This window comes from Botrytis fragariae (genome assembly GCF_013461495.1).
Source record: "Botrytis fragariae strain BVB16 chromosome Unknown tig00000001, whole genome shotgun sequence".
Taxonomy (NCBI): Eukaryota; Fungi; Ascomycota; class Leotiomycetes; order Helotiales; family Sclerotiniaceae; genus Botrytis; species Botrytis fragariae.
The window spans coordinates 335,519-356,843 of NW_023500987.1; the positions used below are offsets into that span (position 1 = coordinate 335,519).

Consider the following 21,325-nt stretch of genomic DNA (forward strand, 5'->3'; position numbering starts at 1 on the left):
TTTTCAGATTGTCGTCGTAAGTTTTGTGAGTATTGATTGAGTAAAACGTTCTGGAATCTGGGCTGCTGCGGTTGTGGGGGGAGATGGGCAATCGTCATCCCTTGTTAGTGTTCCTTTTCAAAGATGCACCGACATGGTCATTTTTTGGGGGTTGGCCGAATGACTACCTAGTACTTGGATAGATGTATGCAAATACGTATACATGTCCTAGCACAAGAGTTCTGCAGATAGATCACATCAAATTATCGACGTCTCAATCATATTTATTATTATCATAGCAATCTTATGTATCATTTAAAGCTAATACTTAGGTCTCTAAACAATTATGTGGTATCCTTCAACCTTTCGGTCCCCACAGCTCATAGACTACTCCACTAGGCAAACAAGACGAGAAGCTACCGAAAGCCTAATTTGAAATCTGCGCACCACCCCCCATCATTCTCAAACATAGAATGAGAGAGCAAATCAAGCATTGGTTTACTGTATTATGAATCCGATATGCGTCTCCCTTCCTTCAATTCTCTTTGTATGAACTCTTGTCTCTCCTGCCACTTTCCATCAACATCACCTATAGGAGAAGTTTTGATATCCTTTTCGATTTGCTTCACGGCTTTCCCAGCTTCAGAATACATTCGAATCAATTCTGTCTTCTTGTTTTCGATTTGTTGGCGTATATTGAGCTTCTCCACATCTCGCTTGCTACTCAAATCCTCAAGCATACTCGTGGCGTTCTCCTTGTATTGACGAACGACCAGCTCTGATGCATCTTCTTCATCAGTCAATCTAATCACCATCTCCTAAATCTCAGTGTCAGCTATTCCAGTCATCAATATTGAATCATACAGTAAGTTAGACTTACATCGGCAATTTTATGAACAGTATCTGCATATCCCTTGTAATGTGGTCTGACAGCCTTTGACCATCGACTATGGGGAGATAGTCGTTGTCTTGGAATGTTTGAGGAACCACCCGATCGGAAAGATGAATTGCTTGACAATTCACTCGGTGAAGATGACTCTCTACTATAGATTTCCTCTGTAATCTCCACTAGAGTTTTGTCAGGATCGCTGAAACGAACATTCAAGCCTCCATCAGCCTCACGTGCTCGTAATCGTTCTGTAAATCCACTCGATTTGTGATGGGCGACATCAACGAACGGATCCGGCAGAACTTTTACCTCCTGTATGTTCTCCATGGTTGAAATGTCTTTATAAAATCCATTTTGAGTTTTTGTATGCGGGACGTATCGAACAGAAGACTCTCCTGGTGGAGCAGGACGTGCTTTCGGGATGCTTACTACCTTAATACGCGGACCAAAAAGCTCTGGAGCATCTTTGGCGTCAAATTCAGGAGACAGAACTTTGATTTCAGGTAAATTCTGGTGAGAGTCCGTAGTTCGTGGCTCTGCCTTACTAAACTCTGGTGCTGACTCTCTCTGTTCGATTCGGAGAGCATGGCCAATGGAAGGTACAATGTGTTGTGCTTGTGGGCTACCGAATGCATTCACTCGAGATCCTTGTGAGCTTGATTTAAGGGCTGTGGGAATTCTAGGACTACTTGTATCATCCACTGAGATCGGCTTATCTGTTGGTAAAGCTACTTTTGGCGGACTAACACTCTGACGCTTCCTGGGTGGACTTTGAGAAACAAATAAACTTTCTTCATCTGAGTCATGATGATTATCATGTCTTCGTTTACTCTTCACCATGTCTTGCGACTTGAATTTCGCGGTATTTGATGCTTTGATGTGTAGCTTAGGGTCTCGTTTTGGAACAGGTATCGACGTACCAAAAGAACCCTGATTTTGTGCACCTTTAGCATTGAAGTGTATGAAATTTGGTTTGCGAATACTTCGATCATCAAGTAGAACTCTATTTTTGCCAGCTAAGCTTTCGGGAGATGCATTTCCTTGTGCGCTAGGACCAGATGATGAGATTGAAGGGCTTCCTAAGTTATTTGTCGCAATTTGTCTACGGCGTTTGGGTGGTATGGCAATATCTGTTGTGACTTTTCGCTTCTTTTCCTCGACCAATTTTTCATCCGGTGGTTGAAGAGTTAGCAGACCTTCTGGTTGATGGTCAGTGGAAGCTGACGCCTTTGTAGCAACTGATTTGTGAATCACTTCCTGCTTGAAGTTAATCAAAAATGTGCTTAAGGAGTGGCTTGGAATTGCAAGTACTGGATCGATTATATCTGCGGTCATTACACACTCGTCCATCTTCGTGATAATTTTCTCGTCTGCTCTGGTAGGAAGCTTAGTGTCTGTCATTTCTTCGAGATCATTTGTCTTTTTGGTCATTTGACTTTTCTTGTCTTCCGTCTCGCGTGGAATGGCGAGTACCACTTCCTCAACACGTTGAGTTGGCTGACTTGAACTTCCATCCTCTAACTGTAATTTTTCTGAATCCAAATCCGGGCCTTTGTGGCTATTATAATATTTAGCATCCTCGACCCCAGTTTCTGGCAAGTCTTCGTTTAGGAAACTCGATCTACTTTCTGATGTACTATGCTGGAGGTTTCCCGACTTTTCCGGTGGTGTGATTGGGGATAGGTTTTTCTTGAATAGACTCTTGTTCAAATTTTTCATGTGAGTGGTCTTGTTGTCACCATTATTATCATCGCTCAAGAGATCATCTAGTTGGCTAGCGAAATTCACGGCTGCCTTCTTTCGGGAAGGTTGTGCGGGAGTCTCTCGACTGTAACCTTGTTGATCCTTTGGTCTCAGCGGACTAGCAGAGTACAAATCATCAACTGCGAATGGATCTCCAGGAGGGAGACTGTTATCAACTAGACTTAGCACCTGAGCATCTTGCTGCTGGAGAACCAATGCTTCCTTATCTTCCTCCGCAGCCGACTCCACTACTGAAGAAAATTTGATCTCCGATAAAGCTAGCTCAGCTGGCTGCTCCGCCGTCTTACGCTTTCGCGAGACATTGGGCTGCGCTGTTCCACTGTCTCTCCCATCAGAAAAGCCATCTTCAATCTCCTCCAAGTCGTTATTGATTTTGCTGATGCTAAGTCTGGCTTGACTAGCAGCCGCTCTTTGGCTAATCCTCTTCGTGACTATGGGTTCTTCGACTGCCGTTTGGATGGGCTTGGCTTTTTGGTAGGTCTTTGTACTCTTTGACTTGCCTTTGCTGCTGGTCGATTTGCCCTTTGGTTTTGAACTACCAGGCTTTTTTCTTGTCCCCTGGTTACTTTGTCTGTCCGTCTTGGATTCTCTTCCGTCGTCGTTGATCTCAAGTAAATCATAAATATCTGTCTGGACTAGCGCAGATCCTTCATCGGATTTGTTCTTGTTTGCCGAAGTCGCCATTACTGTCTCTGGTACACTTGGCAGAGGGGCATCCATTTTAACGCTCTTCAGGCCCGCGATTGGTGTTTTGGGTTTAACAGCATACTTCTTTGACACTTTATTAGCTTTCAAATTGGCATTCTGATTTGGTGCTGCTTGAGAAGTACTTGGTTGTGCTTCTGGTATGAGTGCTTCTCTTCCGTCTTTTAGACTTGCAGACACTTTACCTTTAGTCTTGACAGTAAGGGTGACATCATCTGCAATCTTTTGGGTTAGTCTTCCGGTGATCGGTAGAGGTTGAGAGATTTGAGAGCGAGATTTGCCTTCCTGCCTCAAAAGAAGTGCCTGGCCACTTATTTTAGAACTTTCGTCGTCTATTCCTAAAGCTTCGTCGAATGATGCAATATTTTTTCGATGGGTAGGCATCGTAGGTGAATCGCTGAAGCTCATATCATCACCATGCTCAGGTAAATCGACTTTATTCGCTGCATAATTTCTGCTCGACTTTTGTTGGGACTGTTTCAATTTATCAATCACGTTCAAAGATATGTTATTATCTGCTTGATGTCGAGAACTTCCGGCTTGAATCTGACGATCGAGGTTGAAAAGGTTATCTAGCGCTTCGTCCTCGGATTCAGACGTTATTGGATCAGTTGTTGCTGGTTGATGCTCGTCTTCCGAGGGTCGCTCGTAACTTTCTGCATCTGGCGAACTTCCCTTTCCTTGAACTAGTATATCATCTTCAGCTTGAGAAACATGAATCCTCTCCGGTTGGAATTCTGCTTCGAGACATTCATTGTGAAGATCGATCATTAGTTCGTTCCTATTGGAATCTGTGGTCAAACGTAGCTGTTGAAGAGTGGTAGGCCGGGAGTTTAGATAAGAAGGACGCTCTTGGCAATTTTTGATGTCAAAAACAACATCGTAAACTTCTCTTTTGTTGATTATAATAGAGCTGTCAATGACAGAAACTCGGGAGATAGACTTGCATGGTACTTGTAGTATCTGATCCAATTCTTGTTCCGTAGAGCTTTTCAGCAGAAGAATATAGCCGTCCTCTAGAACCAGTTCTATACTCTCACCCAATGTTCCCAATCGAATTGGAGGTATTGTCACAACCCCAAGACTATAATAAAGCATGTGCGGTGGTCTGGAAAGTCATCAGCTGACAGAAATTGTCAATCTTCAATGTACTTACGTTTGGCTTTCATTATCGGGCCACTTCCGGTCTACCCACTGCTGGAATCGCGATTTCCACTCATTTAAATTCTGCAACTCAACTGGAAAATCCTCATATTCCCTTTTGTCAGTTTTCACAGGGCAGAGTTCTTCAGGCAGAACATTAGCGTTTAGTAGTGACGCAAAAACCCGGCCACAAATCAATCTGAGGATTTCATTGTCTTCATTGATAATCATGGGACCAATGCTGCGTCTTTGCAGAAATCATCAGCTAGGTAGTTTTGGATGGTAATATGGGGGGTTTCTCACCTGACGTCCTCGGGTGTATGTTGAAATTGCTCAGAAACTGCCTCTGGGCCTCTCAGAAGCTGCTGTATGATGATACCAGTCTTATATATGTGTTAGTATATTCCCATAATATTACAGCACATGGTAGCTTGCCCATCTTCTCATTCCGTCTGGCTTCGAACGATCGACAAAGTATTCAATAAGGTGAGCAACGTTCACTTGCTTCGCGATCTCGACCAAAATACTGTGGGAGCTCTCAATTTCCTGAGGTGTTGATTGCGTGTGAAGTTCCTTCTGCAAAACTCAGTCAGTATCCAAAAAAATCGCAGCCTTTGTGGTACGAGTACTTACGGCAAGCAAAACGAGAGCACGCTCACTTTCTCGACACTCCTCGCTTCTGAGTGCAATTTCAAGAATAACACAGAAAACTTTCACATCGAGAGGACAGCACAACTCGCCGCGATCATTCTCCAATATTGAAAGAAGACTTCTCACAGCTGTCTCAGTTATTGCTTCCGTTGCCTTCGCCGTGTGCAGGGTATCATAGATCGATTCCAGAGTGTCTTCAGCGATTCTGTTAGTTGTTAGCATGCTATAGATGTATCGATACTGAAGACCTATCTCACCCTCCCCTGCCCTTTGCCTTGACAGTTCTGTCGAGTTCCTGACACAACTTTTCAATGCCCTTTCCAAGTGCCGAGCCTTGCGAGGTCTCTTTCAGTCCGCGACTTGAAGGCATCTTGGAAACGATTAGCATTAATTTTGACTGGCAGACACTCTTGTTAGAGCTCGAGTCGCTTCACAACTGTGGGTAAAGCGTAAAGAAAAGGTTATCCGGAATATCGCGCGCGCACTGTTGACAAGCTACGAAATTTATTCGTATATTCTTGTAAAGTGGCCTGCAGTCGCAACCTGATAGAGTAGTGACATGGATAGCTGAAGAAACACAAATATTTGTGGATGGATATCCGGCTTTAGTGTCCCGATTATGCCAAATTGGCAGGCATGTAAAGATGGTTGTCAACAAAGAAGCCGCGGCAGATTCTCGAATCTCAAGAAGCCATGGAATATCTTACAGGCACTCAAGAGGTTCACTTTCAATAAAGAGTCAGTATACTGAACCAGAGAGTTTTTAGATACGAAACTTGTGATTTAATTGTTGGATGAATCAAAGAAGCTCTTGAAAAGGTTTAATCAAAGCGGCATCAAGGGGACTTTCGCTTCGAACAGTGAAGTGAATTAAGAGGATTCAAGAGCTTCCTCCTCAAAGGAACGTTATTAGGAGGGTATCCGAAGAACTTACCTCGAGAGTTTTAGGAAATTGAAAAGAATGTTGATAGAGTCGCAGTTTGTCGTATTGATAGAAAGAACAAGAGAAAGAGATAGGTAAACAGAGGGCATGAATTGTGAAATAAATTTCCCAGATGCTCTTTCGGTGAATGATTGCAGAAATTGGATAAGTTAGAGAAGGAAAGGCATTAGAGCGAATCACAGATGGGGAATCCCGCGCCGCTAAGCTTCTCGTCCGAATTTCAAAATGAGGAAGGAACTCACGGCCTTAGCACGTCGTCTCATCACGTGTATATAATCCGGATTTTGGTATCCGATTACTTTCGTTCATGCTTAGCTACGCGGAACAATGAGTGTGGCTTGGCTGAATTATGCAGAATAGACGCGGGCAAGCTAACAAGTCGAGTTAAAGTTGCGTGATTCCAGTGCATCGTTAGACCAGATGCCTTTCAATTACGAGAATTTACAGCCATTCTGGACTGAGATGTTATTACGTCGGATGGTATTCGACGTTACTCGACCCAATTTCACGTATCACATACACAGTGGCAGTTTCGTCGAGTCCAGACACGATCGCATAGTGATTAATGCAGTTCTGAACATTGAAGATCAAGATTACTATCCTGTTGATCTAGTACCGGATAATACTTTGAAGTTTGTGATCATTAACAACAAAATACTACCTACCCAAAATACGAAAGACGACGACAATATTTGATAGGGCCCAGGACCTGCGTAGGCATGGCTCTTAATCTCTCACCATTGGGCCAGATGGTTCTTGGTAAAGATCTAGAGATTTATAATCACCATCTCTATCACATCCTAGAAATAACGGCATGTAATTTATTCAGGTAAATCACAAATTCGTAACTTAACGATATGTTCTCTGGTCTTCCCAGTGGCTTCACTTGATCCTCTGAACACCTGCAGTTGACCTGTAGTTCGAACTTGCGTTTCTATCTTGATCTCCCAACTTGTATTGTTCATTGTATAGACCCTTTGAATTCATTCACAATCTCATCGTCCACCATGAGAGATGTGTTGTTTAGCTTCGTTGCCATTACTCTGTGTTTCCAGACAATCAGCACAACTTTCTAGGGGATATAATGATTGGGTAACAGCCAAACATCTGGGAGTCTTCCAACACAGCGCAGGTGCAAAGGAATTCTCTCAAGGCGAATGCTCTCGTTGACGTCGAGTTTTGACGTAGCATACGCCACTCAGTGTGCTCAATAGCTTGGACTAAAATTCAAATTCAACGTCTCAAGCTTGAATCTCTGATCGGTTTCAATCATTCTGATATTCTTATAGTTCTAAGCAGAACCAGTGACTAAAAGTAATTCAACATCCAAGAGGGCTTCTCTATTCACAATTCTCTCGTTGTGGACTGCAGCCTGGTTGTTGAATACACCGGTGCCACAATTGAGTGTATATATCGCCTGATTATGATACCTCAATAGCAGATCGATTTGTTCACCCTACGTTCAAGCAGAAGCTTTTGACGACCCCATTGCTGCTCTCATCCGCCATCGCGAATACCGGAATGGGAAAGCTATTCGTAAACAGTTTTGAGGCTTATCATGAACACCATTATTTCCACTTTCACACACAGATGAAATGGATCATCTCACAATGTGCTGCAAATTTAGGGTGATACACTGGATTTATGATTGACCGCCGGTCCCATCAATGCGCTGTGAGCGATATAGTAAGTGATGTTTGAGGGAAATGAATGCGTTGCTCGCTTAGTCAGCAAAGTGACTTGGTGAAGCTTTCGTCCACAGCCCTACTCGAAGTAAACCCCAAAGACCTGGACTTAACATCTGTCGTTCTGTGCACGCAGTTTCTGTATATTTTATCGACCAACGATGCACGTATTCGATCACTGGATACCTAGAGGTCATGCTGCGTTTTATCGCGGTACCACTTCCTGTCTGCTCGATTCGATCCTCAAACGGTTTTACAATGCATCGAGATGAGTCGATGGCTACAGATTCAACCCCCTTTTCTCACCGGCCTCACCGACTTCACCAAATCATTCAGCATCGCCAAAGTACATCTCCATACATCTTATACCTCATGTGCCCCTCTCCGACATGATTAATATACACTGGTGGGGTGAAGTGGGGTGATGAACACAGTCGTGGTATCCTACCAGCGATTAGCACATATCTATGTTAAGGCATAAGATTTGTTGAACCATTTGCGTAGGTAACTCAGTATTGATGCGCTGTTGTTGTGAACTTTAAACTGCGGGTTGTCACTGTGTACTCTGGAGCAATCATTGCTGAGATGGTTTGAGATTGCTACTGACCCAGATTGACAGCTCAAGTGAGCATTCTTTACAGAGTGTGAGGCATGTTACACTAGACCATCCATCATGGAATTACGTGGCTTGACTGTGCCACTTCCTCGAGTAATGTAAGGTATTCTAAGGATCGATAGCATAAGCTATTTTTGCGCTCTTTCTGCTATAGGTGCACACGCACATACGTCAAAATTACCCCTGAGTGATGCAACACTACTTGAGTCTTGAAGATATACCTTCGTTCAGTCAGTCATTTACGCTAATAGTTTCTGAGAGCTTCCATGATCTCACTAAGTCCTTCTTAATCTTCCTCGAAACTGGTTGGCTATCCAGGTACAACCACTTTGCGACCAGGGTAGCTACAAGCTAGTGTGGGTCCATCCGTCGTATTCCATCATTATGACTTAGAATTCTGTAATGCATATCACTCATAGCCACCAAATCCGCCGCAGTGGTGACATTTCGAAACCCCTACCCCACAGCAAGTGGGTCATAGCGGGTCATGCTACATACGGTGAAGCTTCTGATCCAATGTTTGTAGAAAACGTGTGAGCCAAGGAGGTGCCAAGCCATTGAAATGCCACCTTATGTGTGAAATTCACTTAGGAAATCAGCGGGGGTTTCCATAAATGAGTCGATGAGTGGCTGATGATGGTTATGCATTGCCGCAAACATGCACGGAGGGGTAGACCCTGAGGCGTTACCATAATCGAAGATCGGACTACAAAAGACACATATATCTACTCCTCTCCTCCCGTTCACTTCTCATTCCATATATCTCATCTCTCAATCACTTTTCAAATACTCTTCACAACACAAAAACAAACCTCTTCTATATAAATCAAAATGTCTTTCCACCTCTCCGCCGAAGATATCCGCATTGATGACAACCACATCCTCAGAGCCCGTCTCAGAAACGAGAACGGTGACTGGGAAGATGCTGAGATTGATCTCAACCAACACATTGGAAACCAAAATGGCATGATTCACTGGGATGGCGAGAGTACGTATAATCTTTGAAAAGCATCTTTGTCCTTCAATCGCCATTGTCTAATACTTCGTATAGACTTCTCCCACAGCGCTGAAAACGTCACATTCTCCATCGAGGGTGGTGGACAAGTCCCAGTTCTCCGCACTTTCCTCCGCAGCATCGACGGCGAAGAGTTCAGCCGTGATGTCAACCTTGCTGAGCGTATTGAGAACCACAACGGACGATTTGTTTATGGTATGTATCCTCTAGCCATTGGAGCTTACGAAAGACTTTTGCTAACATATGATCAGTTTAAATGTTATATGCTTTAGCTAGTGCAGTCTAAAGAATGAGAATATCCTTTCAAGCGTTACAAATATTCGTTTTGGTGCATTTCAAAATTGACAGCATGATTGAAATTCTTTCCTATGCCTTCGTGTATCGATTCATCTTGGCTCGTTCTATGTGATTCTACGCGTCTTGATTATCCAATCTTACAACTCATGTTACCAAGTTTCAACTGCTTCCGTTACTAGTTATGTTCCTGCAAGCCGGCTGATACGTTGGCAACACATCCTTCTTTCTTCCACACATTGCAAGTGCTTCACAGTATCAAACTTATTCGTCACTAAAATCTCGGCCATAACCTATTAAACAACAAATATGACGCGATATAAGCGCTATCATTCTTAAGCAGTTTCTACATAATGTTTTGGTTATCGTTGACATTAGCTTGGCAATTTGAATAACTCTGCTCGAATAAACTTCACGCCAATTATATTTCCCTCTCAGTACTTTCTCGCCCTCCATCTCTCCCGAGAATAACCGTTTTACATAACCACAATACATCAAACCTTTTTCACTTACGCAACAGAAGTTTGGGCAGTACCTTCTTAGCCCCTCTCCTGTGAACTAAACAATCGTGCGTAAGACGGATAATCCGGCACATTCTTCAGCCTGGATTCATATGCAGGGTAATGCCAAGACGCATGGCACAGCTTGGGTTGCATGCCATGATCTTATGTGATTATCTTACTCTTGGAGTTTGAGTTGAACCAAAGTTGGGCAAATGGTAGTAAGAGTTGAGAGGGTAGAGCGGTTGTATTCAGGAATTGAATGAGTGGTGTGCGGGATGCTGATGCTTGGGGTATGTAGCACGTATTTTCTGCCCAGCCATGACACAAGAGTTGTCAGTCACTTGATGGTTGAATAATACATCGGATATTTGGCCACACATTGAGTCCCTTTTCTGGGAATTCCGGTCTCTACCAAGATTTTCCTCACGAGACTTTTCGCCAAGAATTGCCGAGCCTAGTAGCTCTTGGGCTTCTTGTATGAAGATCGAGGGGTAGCCTTCTCATTCTACTTCTCAAATCCTGTCATTGAAAATGTCACATTAACTGTATCTCAAACATGTTGAATTCTGCACACGAAAGTTGGAGAGCCATACTCGTCTTTCTAATTTCCTTGGCAGCTGTGCAAACGAGCCATATCTTTGCATGTGAGCCTTCATCATACTCCCAAGAAATCACTGAGATAGAAACACACCACTGATCCGCGGATAGAAGGCTTGGTATCTATCCAGAGACTTTCCTATTTTATAACCTTCTTACCTTCGCTCTCTGGTTCCGACGAGAACGATTCATAAACAAAGAGACGATAATATTCCAATAACTTGGATAAAGCTCTTTGTAGCTGGTATTGCGTATTTTAATGAAGTTAGGATATCTATCAAATGAGGATGTTCAAGATTTTAAGCTAACATCCAATGGCTTACTTGGATTGTTGGAATATTACTTTTGACAACAAAATGGTCATATTTGTACGAAGCTGCATTGGTCAGCCTCGCTTCTTTGTTTCTTGGCATGACCGGAGGTTGCTTCATGAAATGATTTTGTAGTCTATGATAGGAGGTTGTAGTGATGAAGTCTATGCCGTTCAAATGGTCATGGCTAGAGATGAATTTGTTACAGATTTCCCTTTTTTTCCGATGAAGTGCAAATAGACACAAAGCATTAAATCTAAATCTAGACCAATGAAATTGGACAAGAAAAATCTCACCAAACATCCTTCCCCCAGAATATGATGTTGAAAGATGATGTTGTCCGCCAGGTCTATCTGTCACCACAATCACTTGCATTTCACAGCACTAAGCTGAGACTTCTTGTTCAGTATGCAAGATACTTTTCATATTCTCCATGAAACTCATTTTCACCTCTCCACAACTCTCATCCAGAGTTTAATGCGAACTCAGCTCCCTAGACAAGCTGCCTTCCACACAGCATCGATATTATTACTCCCGAACCCCTTCATCAAACCTGTCGCTCAACGAGTTACCACATTCGACCAATCGAGCCGTCGTTAAAAAGAACATAGCCTACAACTTTAACCCTTTGAATGAAGAGCCTTTCCATCCAAGCCTTCTTCAACCACGTTCTCTTTTTGCGGCATCACACCCTCAATCACTCATCCCGGATTCGAAATATCAATGCCATCTAGCGTAACAACGCATACCCATCCCCAGGCACAGCTCATCACCTGGAAACCACAACATACAGAACAAGCAGTAACGACTCCTTATAAGTGTCGCGATAATCATTTGAAAGGATATTCAAATCGGCCAATTAAAAGATGAATCAAGTTGCGGGGAAGGATGTTCTATCGCTTACAGCTCAACCCATTCAGCAGGTGTAATGATTGTCTAGACCTGGGACACCAACTCTATCCTCGATACACTTGTACTTGTGTAAATACCCAACATCTAGATCGATTCCGCGAGGATAGTCGTGCTAGACTGTTCACGTAGCGGGAAAAGGGCCTTGATCCATAGTCTTTACACGTATTGCGTTCATGATACCCATTCCAACAACCGAGTTCTGGGGAGACAGCAGTTGACGAATTCCACATAACGTAGGAAATAGTACGCACCGACGCAGCCTCTTTAATCCCCGGTCAAAATGTCTGGTTTGGTACTTCACCCAATCTATGGATTCGCGAATTCCTATCCTTCTGATTATTGATTTTTGGCTAGACGATATCTCCTCTTCGCGTGCTTTGTTAGCGACCGAGAACACGAATATTATACAATTGAGTTGCCTATCCTTGTATAGTATTGTGCTACGATGGCGGCGAAATATATGTATACACCAAGCCCGTGGATATGCATGAAAATCGAATTCTGAGAATCGAGACTGGGAAGATCGGGATTTTCACACTGCAGAATCGGAATTACTCAGGTTCGTTTAGCAAGAGTTAGTGGGCTCTTTGGGAAAGAAGATGGCGATTTCAAGTGGAGGGGCAAGTGGAAAACCACGCAAATTGAGTCTTTTGACAGGACCAGTATACTGGCATAAAACAGACGCTTCCTTGAGCGTTAATTTTTTGCAATTTACATAGTAGTGAATAGAAAATAATTAAAACATATTGAAGAAAAGCTACCTTGAGCCTAAAGTCTGTGGGAAATGTTGCGCAGACGAAGGTATCTACCCTTATACTCACTCCTACTCATTAGTAGACATAAAACACATAATTTTCAAGAACTACCAACCCCAAAGAGCTATTCCGATCCCCCAAACAATCCAATAGCAAATCGAATTCATAGATCCAATAATCCCCCCAGACCATTCAACCCCCAGACCATCCAACCCCAAGAATCCATTTCGCCATCTTCAGCAACAGGATAACTAACTAGCACAAGGAGAACTCCCATCCATGACTCAACAACTAACGATCACAAGATGAATGAATCACCATCAAACACCCACTAGTGACTTCGAGAAAATCAATCTTACAATACAAGCTCGTAAAAGAAGAATTGAAAAATTGTATCAATACCACATGAGTACTGCCAGATCAAGGGTTATGATATGTAGATGTTTGTAAGAGTGTGAGGGATTTAGATTCGATATATATATATATATCTTTGATATTTGCATACGTAAAGGTGACATAGTTTTCTTCCGAATCGATTCTACTTGTATGTCTATACCGGGGGTAGCCTTACCTACACGCAGAAAATCAAAATCAAAGGAGTGATAACACAAATAACAACTTAAACACTGCGTTCAGAGTAACAAACATACAACTCCACTGTAACAAGTACATCATTGATTCATATCGTATCTATTCACATAACCCATACGACCAAGCCTCATGATTGTACACATAATACATATTTAAAACTTTATTCATTCATGCCCAATAAATAAACATCTAAATTCTCATCCTCAGCGCGCCCCTCTCCAACTCACCGACCATTCCATTTCCAGCCAGCGCCCATTTCTCCGTCACAGTCTTCTCATCCACTCTCTGTCTCAACACTCCACTCTGGGCCCAATATTCCATCAAACTTCTCGCTTCTCGCTTACTCAATCCATTTAACCACATGACCTGTACCTTTTGCAATGCTTTATCGGCTCTCTCATCGTACTTCTTCTCATAGGGATCACGTTCTGTGATTTCTTCTTCCGATTGTCGATTGAGTTGTTGCACGATCGCTAGATCTGTGGATCTAGATACTGGTGCGTGGCTACGTGATGTAGCTGCAATTACTGCACCTCCATTTGGGAGAGACTTCTCTCCAGAGAGATATTGCACGAAATGGTTTACAACAGCCAAATCGTGGGCATGGATCAATTCGAATGCAGCGTTTCGGTAAAGACTGTCTTGCATGATCCATTGAAGACCGTCTAATGTCATGAGAACTGGAGGTCGGTCTGCAGCTGTAATTTCTTTCCAGAATGCTTGGAATATTGGCCAAGAGTGATCTGGTTCCTGAGCTCCAAGTTCGCAAAGTCTGAGGAGGGATAAGTTTTCTTGAAGAGGAATTGGAAGACTATGCTTTTGTGACAATTGGAGCTTGTCAAGAACTGCTTCGTTGGCTTTGCCAATACGTCCTAGCCATGCCGCGGTATATGTGTTTTGGGAAAAGAGAGTGGGCGTGGTATCGGGCACAGGAGAATATTCAGTGCAAGCGTTGACAAGTTCTTGGGCTATAAATCTCATTAGCATAATGCAATCCACGAACAATAAATAACATACTATCCGCAATATTCAAGACAATCCAGCCCTTAACAAAAGCCGAAGCCATAGCGTGTAAAAGCATCAAACTCTTCCCTGATACCCTCCCTCCATCAACAATCAATCGCTCCGTCTTTTTCTCTGCCCCCGCCTCTTCTAAAACCTTCGCACAAATAACACTTTCCTCCCGGACCAAGACCGCTGGCCTCCTAAATAAATTCCATCCCTGCGTAATCTTAAACGCTTCACTTGCTCTTAAGCTATCCACCGTGCTCCCACTCAGTCCCACCACCTTTCCTGCCAATCCCTCACTCGAAACATTGCTCATTCCCAAATCTTCCAGTTCTACTTCCAACGCATTCGTATTACTGAGTACGATTCTCTTCCTCAACGCCTTTCTCTCTCCTTCCGCGGGAGGTTTTCCAGACCGTACAGGCGGCGGCTTCTTCTTAATCTTCAAAGTCTTTCCACCCCTCGCCATATTTTGTCCAAACGCTCCCTTTGGTTTAGCAGCCAGCGGATTCTTGGACATGACCGCACTTGTGGAAAATCCCGCCGTGGCTGCAATTGTTGGAAGTCGCGATGCCGCATGATTGCCCTGGATGAATTGCGAAGTATTCGGCCTCGAGAGGCATTTCCAACATCCCGAGGATGCCATATCTGCGATTGCTGCAGTGAGTTTCAAAGGGTCCAATTCCTCTCGACGTGTCGTCCCTCTCTCTCGCTCCAGAAATCTTTCTCGACTAGGATCAAACACATCCCGCGCTAAATTGCGGCCGCACAAGGATCCTCCCGCAAAAGCAGCAGTCCAAAATTTATTTTATTTCCTCTATCTCAATCTCAATTTCTCCTCCTCTATGAAAAATAAACCCAATCTTCACCCATTCAATTAGTTTATCAACCTCACATCCAACATGTCCGAAGACGCCCCCCAGAAACTATCCAAACTCCCCATCACAGTGAACAAACCCACTCCCTACACATTCGATCTTGGTCTCCTCCTCGCCGAAGACCCCAATCCGCTTCTCCTCACCACCTCCGCAAATCTCGAAGATGATCTAGCTGCAACTGCCAGAGATGGTGCGCAAGCATTATTGAACCAATTGTTGAGCACCTGTCCCATTGCATCGACGCCCAACGGTGTACTATTGAGCTTACCTGGAATTGCTACCAAGTTGCCTCGTGAAAAGGTAATTATGCGATTTTAATTTTTTCTTTCTTTTTGCATTCTCGCGATTTGAAGATTACAATTTGGTGTCCCAATCAATAGTTGATACATACTAACACATCTCCAGCCTCTTCCTCCTCCAGTCGCCCAAACTACCTGGCAAAAGTTCGCAGCTAAAAAGGGTATCAAACCCAAGACTGCTGAGGCCAAGAAAAAGCTTGTATATGATGAATCTACCGGCGAATGGGTTCCCAAATGGGGATATAAGGGAATCAACAAGAAGGGAGAAGATGACTGGATTGTGGAGGTTAATGAGAATAAAGAGCGCGAGAGAAAGGAGGGAACTGAAAGACAAAATGATGGAAGACGGGAAAGAAAAGAAAAGGTTAGGAGGAATGAGAGAATGCAAAGGAAGAACGAGAGGAGCGATAGAAAGAATCACGGAGGAAAGAGGGATTAAACTGTTGGGATTCGAGTGTCAGCCCATATATGACGAGGGGAAGTACGAGGAAAGTTGGATGATTTCATGGTGGGTGGACTTCATTGTATGGCGTTGGAATGGATTATCATTGGCGTTATTAGGGCAATCATTGCTTGTGGAAAGGAAAAAGTGTTACACCTTACGTCGGAAGACATTAGATCACAAGAACACCCAATTGAGAAATTCAAGAGTTATAATAGTATATAGCAATGGTATTGAACAATTCAAATTCATCAGAGAAAACATAAATGGCAAGACACGCAAGGAATAGCAAAAGAAGATTGCGAATGCAGAATTGGTTCTTCCTTTCTCCCACATCTACCCCCGGTCTACTACCGGTCTCAAAGCACTCTCGAGTGTTGAACATTAACTACATCAGTTCACATCACATCGATAATATCAAAGTAAGAAGATTGAAAGTCAAAATGGTACATGGCATTAGTTTCAAATCCATGTCCATGATCTCTGATGCTCTTCACACTGTCCCCCAATGCGCTCGTTGACCCTAGCTAGGTAATCTATGGTCTCTAGACTCCTTTGCTCCAAACATAACATATTTCCCTATCGTACAAACAAGTCCTGCTTTCCTCTCCCTCATCCTCATCTCCCATGTGCCTGATAGCGAGCCGGTCTCGAGGACCTGAAGCAATTCGCGCCTCCTGATTCATCTCGAAACTTGTTAACAATTCATTCCAGCCTCCATCCGTCCGTCCATCTCCATCACGCCCCACGCTTATAATCCCTCAAAAAATCAAAGTAACAATCCACTCCATATACCACCAATCCATTTCCAAATCCCATACCCCATCCATCCATCCATCCATTATTAAACCCGCCTTCTGTGCTAATATGCTTTGTGCCGTCAAGATTCAAACATGCTGCGCTGGGGGTATTCAACAAAACAAGCACGCATGAAGATTTTGTAAAAAAAACCATTCCATTCAATTGAAATGGGAAAAAAGGAAATACTTGTGTTGCATGAACGAACAAAACGAACGTCAAGAAATGTGTGTAGAATAGATCTCATCGGTATTTTGTGCGTGATACTGAAGGAAATTCGTCGAATGCGTTCAGTCCATTCCATTTACCAAAGTTCGTAAGCAATGAAAAAATCGACCGAGGAAAATGTAATTTTGTCGTCGCTGTATGTTTAGTTCGTACGAGTTTGTGAGAAACTTGTATCGCCCTAATATGTAGAGGTAGAATTATGATGATTTGCGACCTTTTGGTGTGACTTTTCAAAAGCCCGTTAGTTAAATTCTCTAGTTTTGTGATTTTGAGCAAAAGAATCTCAAAAGCCAATAGGAGAGAGTGGTTTGATAGGACTCAATGGTCTCATATCCCCATTTCGAGGCGGCGTCGCCTGTATAACAGTCAAAGTTGTACTGACAGTATCGATACTGTTCATGCTATTGCTCTGAATCATGGCACCCTCCCTGTGATTCTCCACTTGAATCTGTCTTTGACTTCTCTCGCTATCCGGGCTTCTGCGTTGGTTTTTTTCGCCGCTGGCTTTTCGTCCCTTCTCATGGCTATGTTTTCGGCCCTGATTCTCGAGGCTGACACTCGATGGTTTGCTGCTGTCAGAACTGCTAACATTCCTTTCATCATGACTCTCAACAGCAGTGCTACTTCGTCCACCAGCACTTCCGGGTGGCATCTGATCAAAAGCATATACTCTTGTTCAATATATACTGCTTCCGTCTTACAGCCCTTCCAACAATCTCTCCAATCACAAACAAGGAATTTGAAACAGAATGCATCCATCTTCATACAAGGCTGAAAGCATATACATAGATTCCTAAAGTCCATTTTGTTTTTTTCGGAGTGGGCGAGTAGTAGAGATAGATGGCAAGTGATGGCGAAGAGGAGGTAGTAATTGAAGGGAGAAAGGTTAGATAATTCTTCGACAAGTTGTTGTGGAACCTCATCAGAGCCCGCACATTCTCTAGCAATTCGATCTTGTGCAGCTCTGGGAAGCAGTTCGTCGGGGAGTTCGCGAAGCCACGCTTTAAGCATCGAGCCAATGATGTTTATATCGTAGAGGTCATCACATTCGAAGAGATCGATATCAAGCTCTAGCGGTATGTTAGTATATTCCCAGGAACCATCAAAGAAAGAATCTGCAAACCTTCATCGAATCTCCTCTGCCACTTTTTAACCTGCGGTCCACTTCCAGGTACTCTGTAAAGTCCCTCCACATCACTTCCCTTGTAGTTCAAATAGTCAATCGCTCTCCAAGGGAAAGATGGCATCCAAAATTCCGTTTTGTCCCTTGAATCCTCCAATCTCTTTGATATTCTGGTGAGTCGAGTTTGCTCGACGAGTGGCTTATTGATGACCTTTAAAACATAATGCTCATCATCGACTGAGGGTTCCTTATGTGTAGAGCTACCACTTCGTCCTCCCTTTCCGAACAGATTCTTGTGTATTGCTCCAGCTCCCTTTGTTGCTTGTGATTTGATGTTGTTGAAGAATGCATGTCCGCCGGCCTCTTTGAATGTCGTAGAGAAGGATGATTGATTTCTGCTATTATCCTTGGTGTGATCCTTCGTATGTTCTCTCATGGAATCCTTTCCACGATTTTCTCTCGAGCGGCTATGTTGACGGTCTTCCGATCGTTGTCGATGATTAGTTGGAGTCGACATCTCCCTACAATTTCTATCGTCGTCGCTTCGAGCCGGTGTTGTAGTCTTCACGGAACTTGAAGAACTTGTGTGTGTGTATTGATGGGTAGATAAATCGGGATCCAAATAATTATTTTTTGGCGGAGAGGGCTCAGCGGGGCTATTATCATCTCGTAATGATCTAGTTCTACCGAGGAGACTGAATTGCTTCGGTTTATTCTTTCGATTATTGATTGAATTGGAATCGGAATTTTGTTGTGGGGAGTCGTTCGTTGATGATGCCAGCGAGGCGTCAGATCTTGACTGAACCCCGACCGGTTTTCTAACTAATGAAGATCCAGCAGGACCTGATTCTATTTTGAAAAGGATTAGTTTATGTGAATCACTTAGCATGGGTTAATTACCCAACAACATTATTGTCTGAAGAGGAAGGGACGAAACAGGATGGGTCGTACCACTTCTTTTAGTGTCCTGTGATGAAACCTTTCCGCTCATCGCAGGGCGGTCTGTGTCTCTGGACATATTATTGTCCTCGACAACATTCACTTGGCGTGATATATTTGAAGAAGATGATGATTGAAGTTTACTTGCACTTTTGATGCTTTATAATTTGAAAAGAATCCGGTTCGCGAAGGTTTTTCCTTAATACCGACGCCCTTATCTGGAGTCCGTGGAGAGGAGGAAGATTGAAATGAAGAAAGAGAAGGAAGAGTTTGTGATGTTGGTATTCCACTTCCAGTTCCAGTTCCACTTCCACTTCCACTGCCAATGGTAATTGATGAATCTTTTTTGGACGTCTGCGAATAGACTTCTTGCATAGAAGAAGTTTCGTCTCTTTGATATTGTCCCTGTTCTTGGAGTTGGAGGTGGAGTTGTTGATCTTGTTCTTGTTGTTGGAGTTGAAGTTGTTGTTCTTGTTCTTGAGCTTGACTTCGAGTCTGTTGTTGTGATTGTGATTTCTTTGTGTTGAATTTGAAGGGAGACCTCGGTGATCTTGGGGATTTGGCACTCAAAGGAGATCTTGGACTTTGTTGAATGTTAATAAATTCCGTACCATTAACATTAACTCTTCCTCCTGTACCGGGTTCCAGCGTCAGCGGCTGTAGGCCATTTTTTCGTGCCATTTTCCCCCTGTTATCCGCCGATGACCTCTTTTCAGGGCCCAATAAACCCAGGGTTCTGATAGATTATCTCGTGTGCACCCTACACACTGCACAGCCTTCAGGTACCCGTCAATATCTTGATCACAAATCCTAAATAAATATATAAATATACTTCGTGCTTCGAACACTTTCCGTTCTATCGCGCGGGTGGTTCGTGCGGATGAAATTGGCACCAAACTGCTCTTCCGGGTCTGCTCAGTGCTGCGTAATAACTGTTTTCGGAAGCATGTAGATTAACAGGTGAAGATAGATCCCAGAATGGTCCGTCTTTCCGCACTCTTTTCGCAGCAAATTCGTGTGAATGAAGGTTTGAAACCCCCTGGTAATTCGGTCGCAGTGCAATGAGAATGCTTGCTTGCTTGCTTGATCTATAATCCTTGTTCCGATCCACTGTCAAGAGACATTGATATTCGAAAAGCGGTAGGTAAAGAAAGTATCCTGTGATGGAGATGGAGAAGACGAGATCATTGGAAGCTCTGGGAAGAAGCGCGGAGTGATGAAACAGCCATGAAAGTTGTCGCGTACGAGGATTTCAAGGTTTGGTCTATGGAATGTAGGGACTATGAGACTATAAGACTATAAGATTGTCTATCTACAAACTTTGGCTTTTCCTCTTAGGCTAAACCATTCCGTCTTCTTCTAAAGCTTCTACGACTCAAAAGGTTGGATGATTTTAGACGCGGGATCAGACAAACACCCACTTGTACTTGGATTGTAACTAGTTTTACGATTAGATAGCTCAATGCGGTTATGGATTTACCTGATAATGAACACGGGGGGTAGGGATGGGGATGGGAGCAAGATATTACCTGCAATAAGGTTATTAAACGATATGAGTGAAAGACTTTTCTTATTGTATTTATACTTACACACTGGCTGCACCTACGCAGCAAGTGGATTGTATTCGTAAGGATATCAGTCGAGAAGTCGTAATGCTTTCAAGATTATCTCTTAGCAAATAGTCGAGTACTACCGACCTCTGTCTGTCTAGTATCTCTACACGAGATCAAATCTAATCAACTGGAATCCTGCATACATTGCAATCACAATCAGACGCTGTCTCGCGAGTCACCGTCCTCATTCGTACAGTCAGTCATACATCGCATATCAAATCATCTCCCTAGGAACTAGCTGCACGGCCATGATGTGAGGCGCAAGTACCATCATAGATTCATAGGTCCATTACACATATCTCTGTTCAGATACCTCAGATACCTCAGAGATCAAAGCAAAGCTGCCATAGCGAGAGGATGTCCATCGCAGGCTATGTCTAGTGCCTGTGAGCACTTTTGCGTCGACTCATTTCCTTTCATAGTCAGAGTGCTGATACCATAAGCGATAATCAATCTACCTGCACACATCATAAATGAGAGTAGCACCGCACCGTATGAGCCATCCATCGAAGCTAATACGAGTGCAGGATAATCGTAAATTCATAATCCTTTCTCTCACCGCCGCATTCTCTTCTAATCCAAAGTGGGTTCATGAATGAACGAACGTTTAACTCATCCATGCCCATGTCCATGCCGGTACTTTC

General features: G+C 43.4%; 6 protein-coding genes across 6 annotated transcripts; 2 read left to right on the forward strand and 4 right to left on the reverse strand.

The window, feature by feature from the left end:
- Positions 1-485: 485 nt before the first annotated feature.
- Positions 486-5,501, reverse strand: Bfra_000101 (uncharacterized protein; the record flags this gene model as incomplete). Its single annotated transcript, XM_037330549.1, has 7 exons — positions 486-797; positions 860-4,445; positions 4,494-4,727; positions 4,784-4,863; positions 4,916-5,056; positions 5,114-5,336; positions 5,389-5,501. The coding sequence occupies 7 exons, from the start codon at positions 5,499-5,501 to the stop codon at positions 486-488; spliced, it is 4,689 nt and encodes a 1,562-aa protein (XP_037196882.1).
- Positions 5,502-7,797: 2,296 nt separating this feature from the next.
- Bfra_000103 (uncharacterized protein) lies at positions 7,798-8,098 on the reverse strand (the record flags this gene model as incomplete). The annotated part of the gene is made up of 2 exons (XM_037330550.1): positions 7,798-7,986; positions 8,066-8,098. The coding sequence occupies 2 exons, from the start codon at positions 8,096-8,098 to the stop codon at positions 7,798-7,800; spliced, it is 222 nt and encodes a 73-aa protein (XP_037196883.1).
- A 1,052-nt stretch (positions 8,099-9,150) lies between these two features.
- On the forward strand, positions 9,151-9,662 carry Bfra_000104 (putative cyanovirin-n family protein; the record flags this gene model as incomplete). The annotated part of the gene is made up of 2 exons (XM_037330551.1): positions 9,151-9,363; positions 9,427-9,662. Exons 1-2 carry the CDS (start codon positions 9,207-9,209, stop codon positions 9,660-9,662), a joined length of 393 nt encoding a protein of 130 aa, XP_037196884.1. The 5' UTR covers positions 9,151-9,206.
- A 3,880-nt stretch (positions 9,663-13,542) lies between these two features.
- On the reverse strand, positions 13,543-15,007 carry Bfra_000105ca (putative mitochondrial ribosomal protein dap3 protein; the record flags this gene model as incomplete). The annotated part of the gene is made up of 2 exons (XM_037330552.1): positions 13,543-14,321; positions 14,371-15,007. The coding sequence occupies 2 exons, from the start codon at positions 15,005-15,007 to the stop codon at positions 13,543-13,545; spliced, it is 1,416 nt and encodes a 471-aa protein (XP_037196885.1).
- A 256-nt stretch (positions 15,008-15,263) lies between these two features.
- On the forward strand, positions 15,264-15,977 carry Bfra_000106 (putative ribosome biogenesis protein; the record flags this gene model as incomplete). Its single annotated transcript, XM_037330553.1, has 2 exons — positions 15,264-15,539; positions 15,645-15,977. The coding sequence occupies 2 exons, from the start codon at positions 15,264-15,266 to the stop codon at positions 15,975-15,977; spliced, it is 609 nt and encodes a 202-aa protein (XP_037196886.1).
- Positions 15,978-17,289: 1,312 nt separating this feature from the next.
- Bfra_000107 (uncharacterized protein) lies at positions 17,290-19,749 on the reverse strand (the record flags this gene model as incomplete). Its single annotated transcript, XM_037330554.1, has 5 exons — positions 17,290-17,658; positions 17,694-18,076; positions 18,130-18,978; positions 19,030-19,139; positions 19,172-19,749. The coding sequence occupies 5 exons, from the start codon at positions 19,747-19,749 to the stop codon at positions 17,290-17,292; spliced, it is 2,289 nt and encodes a 762-aa protein (XP_037196887.1).
- Between the last annotated feature and the right edge of the window lie 1,576 nt (positions 19,750-21,325).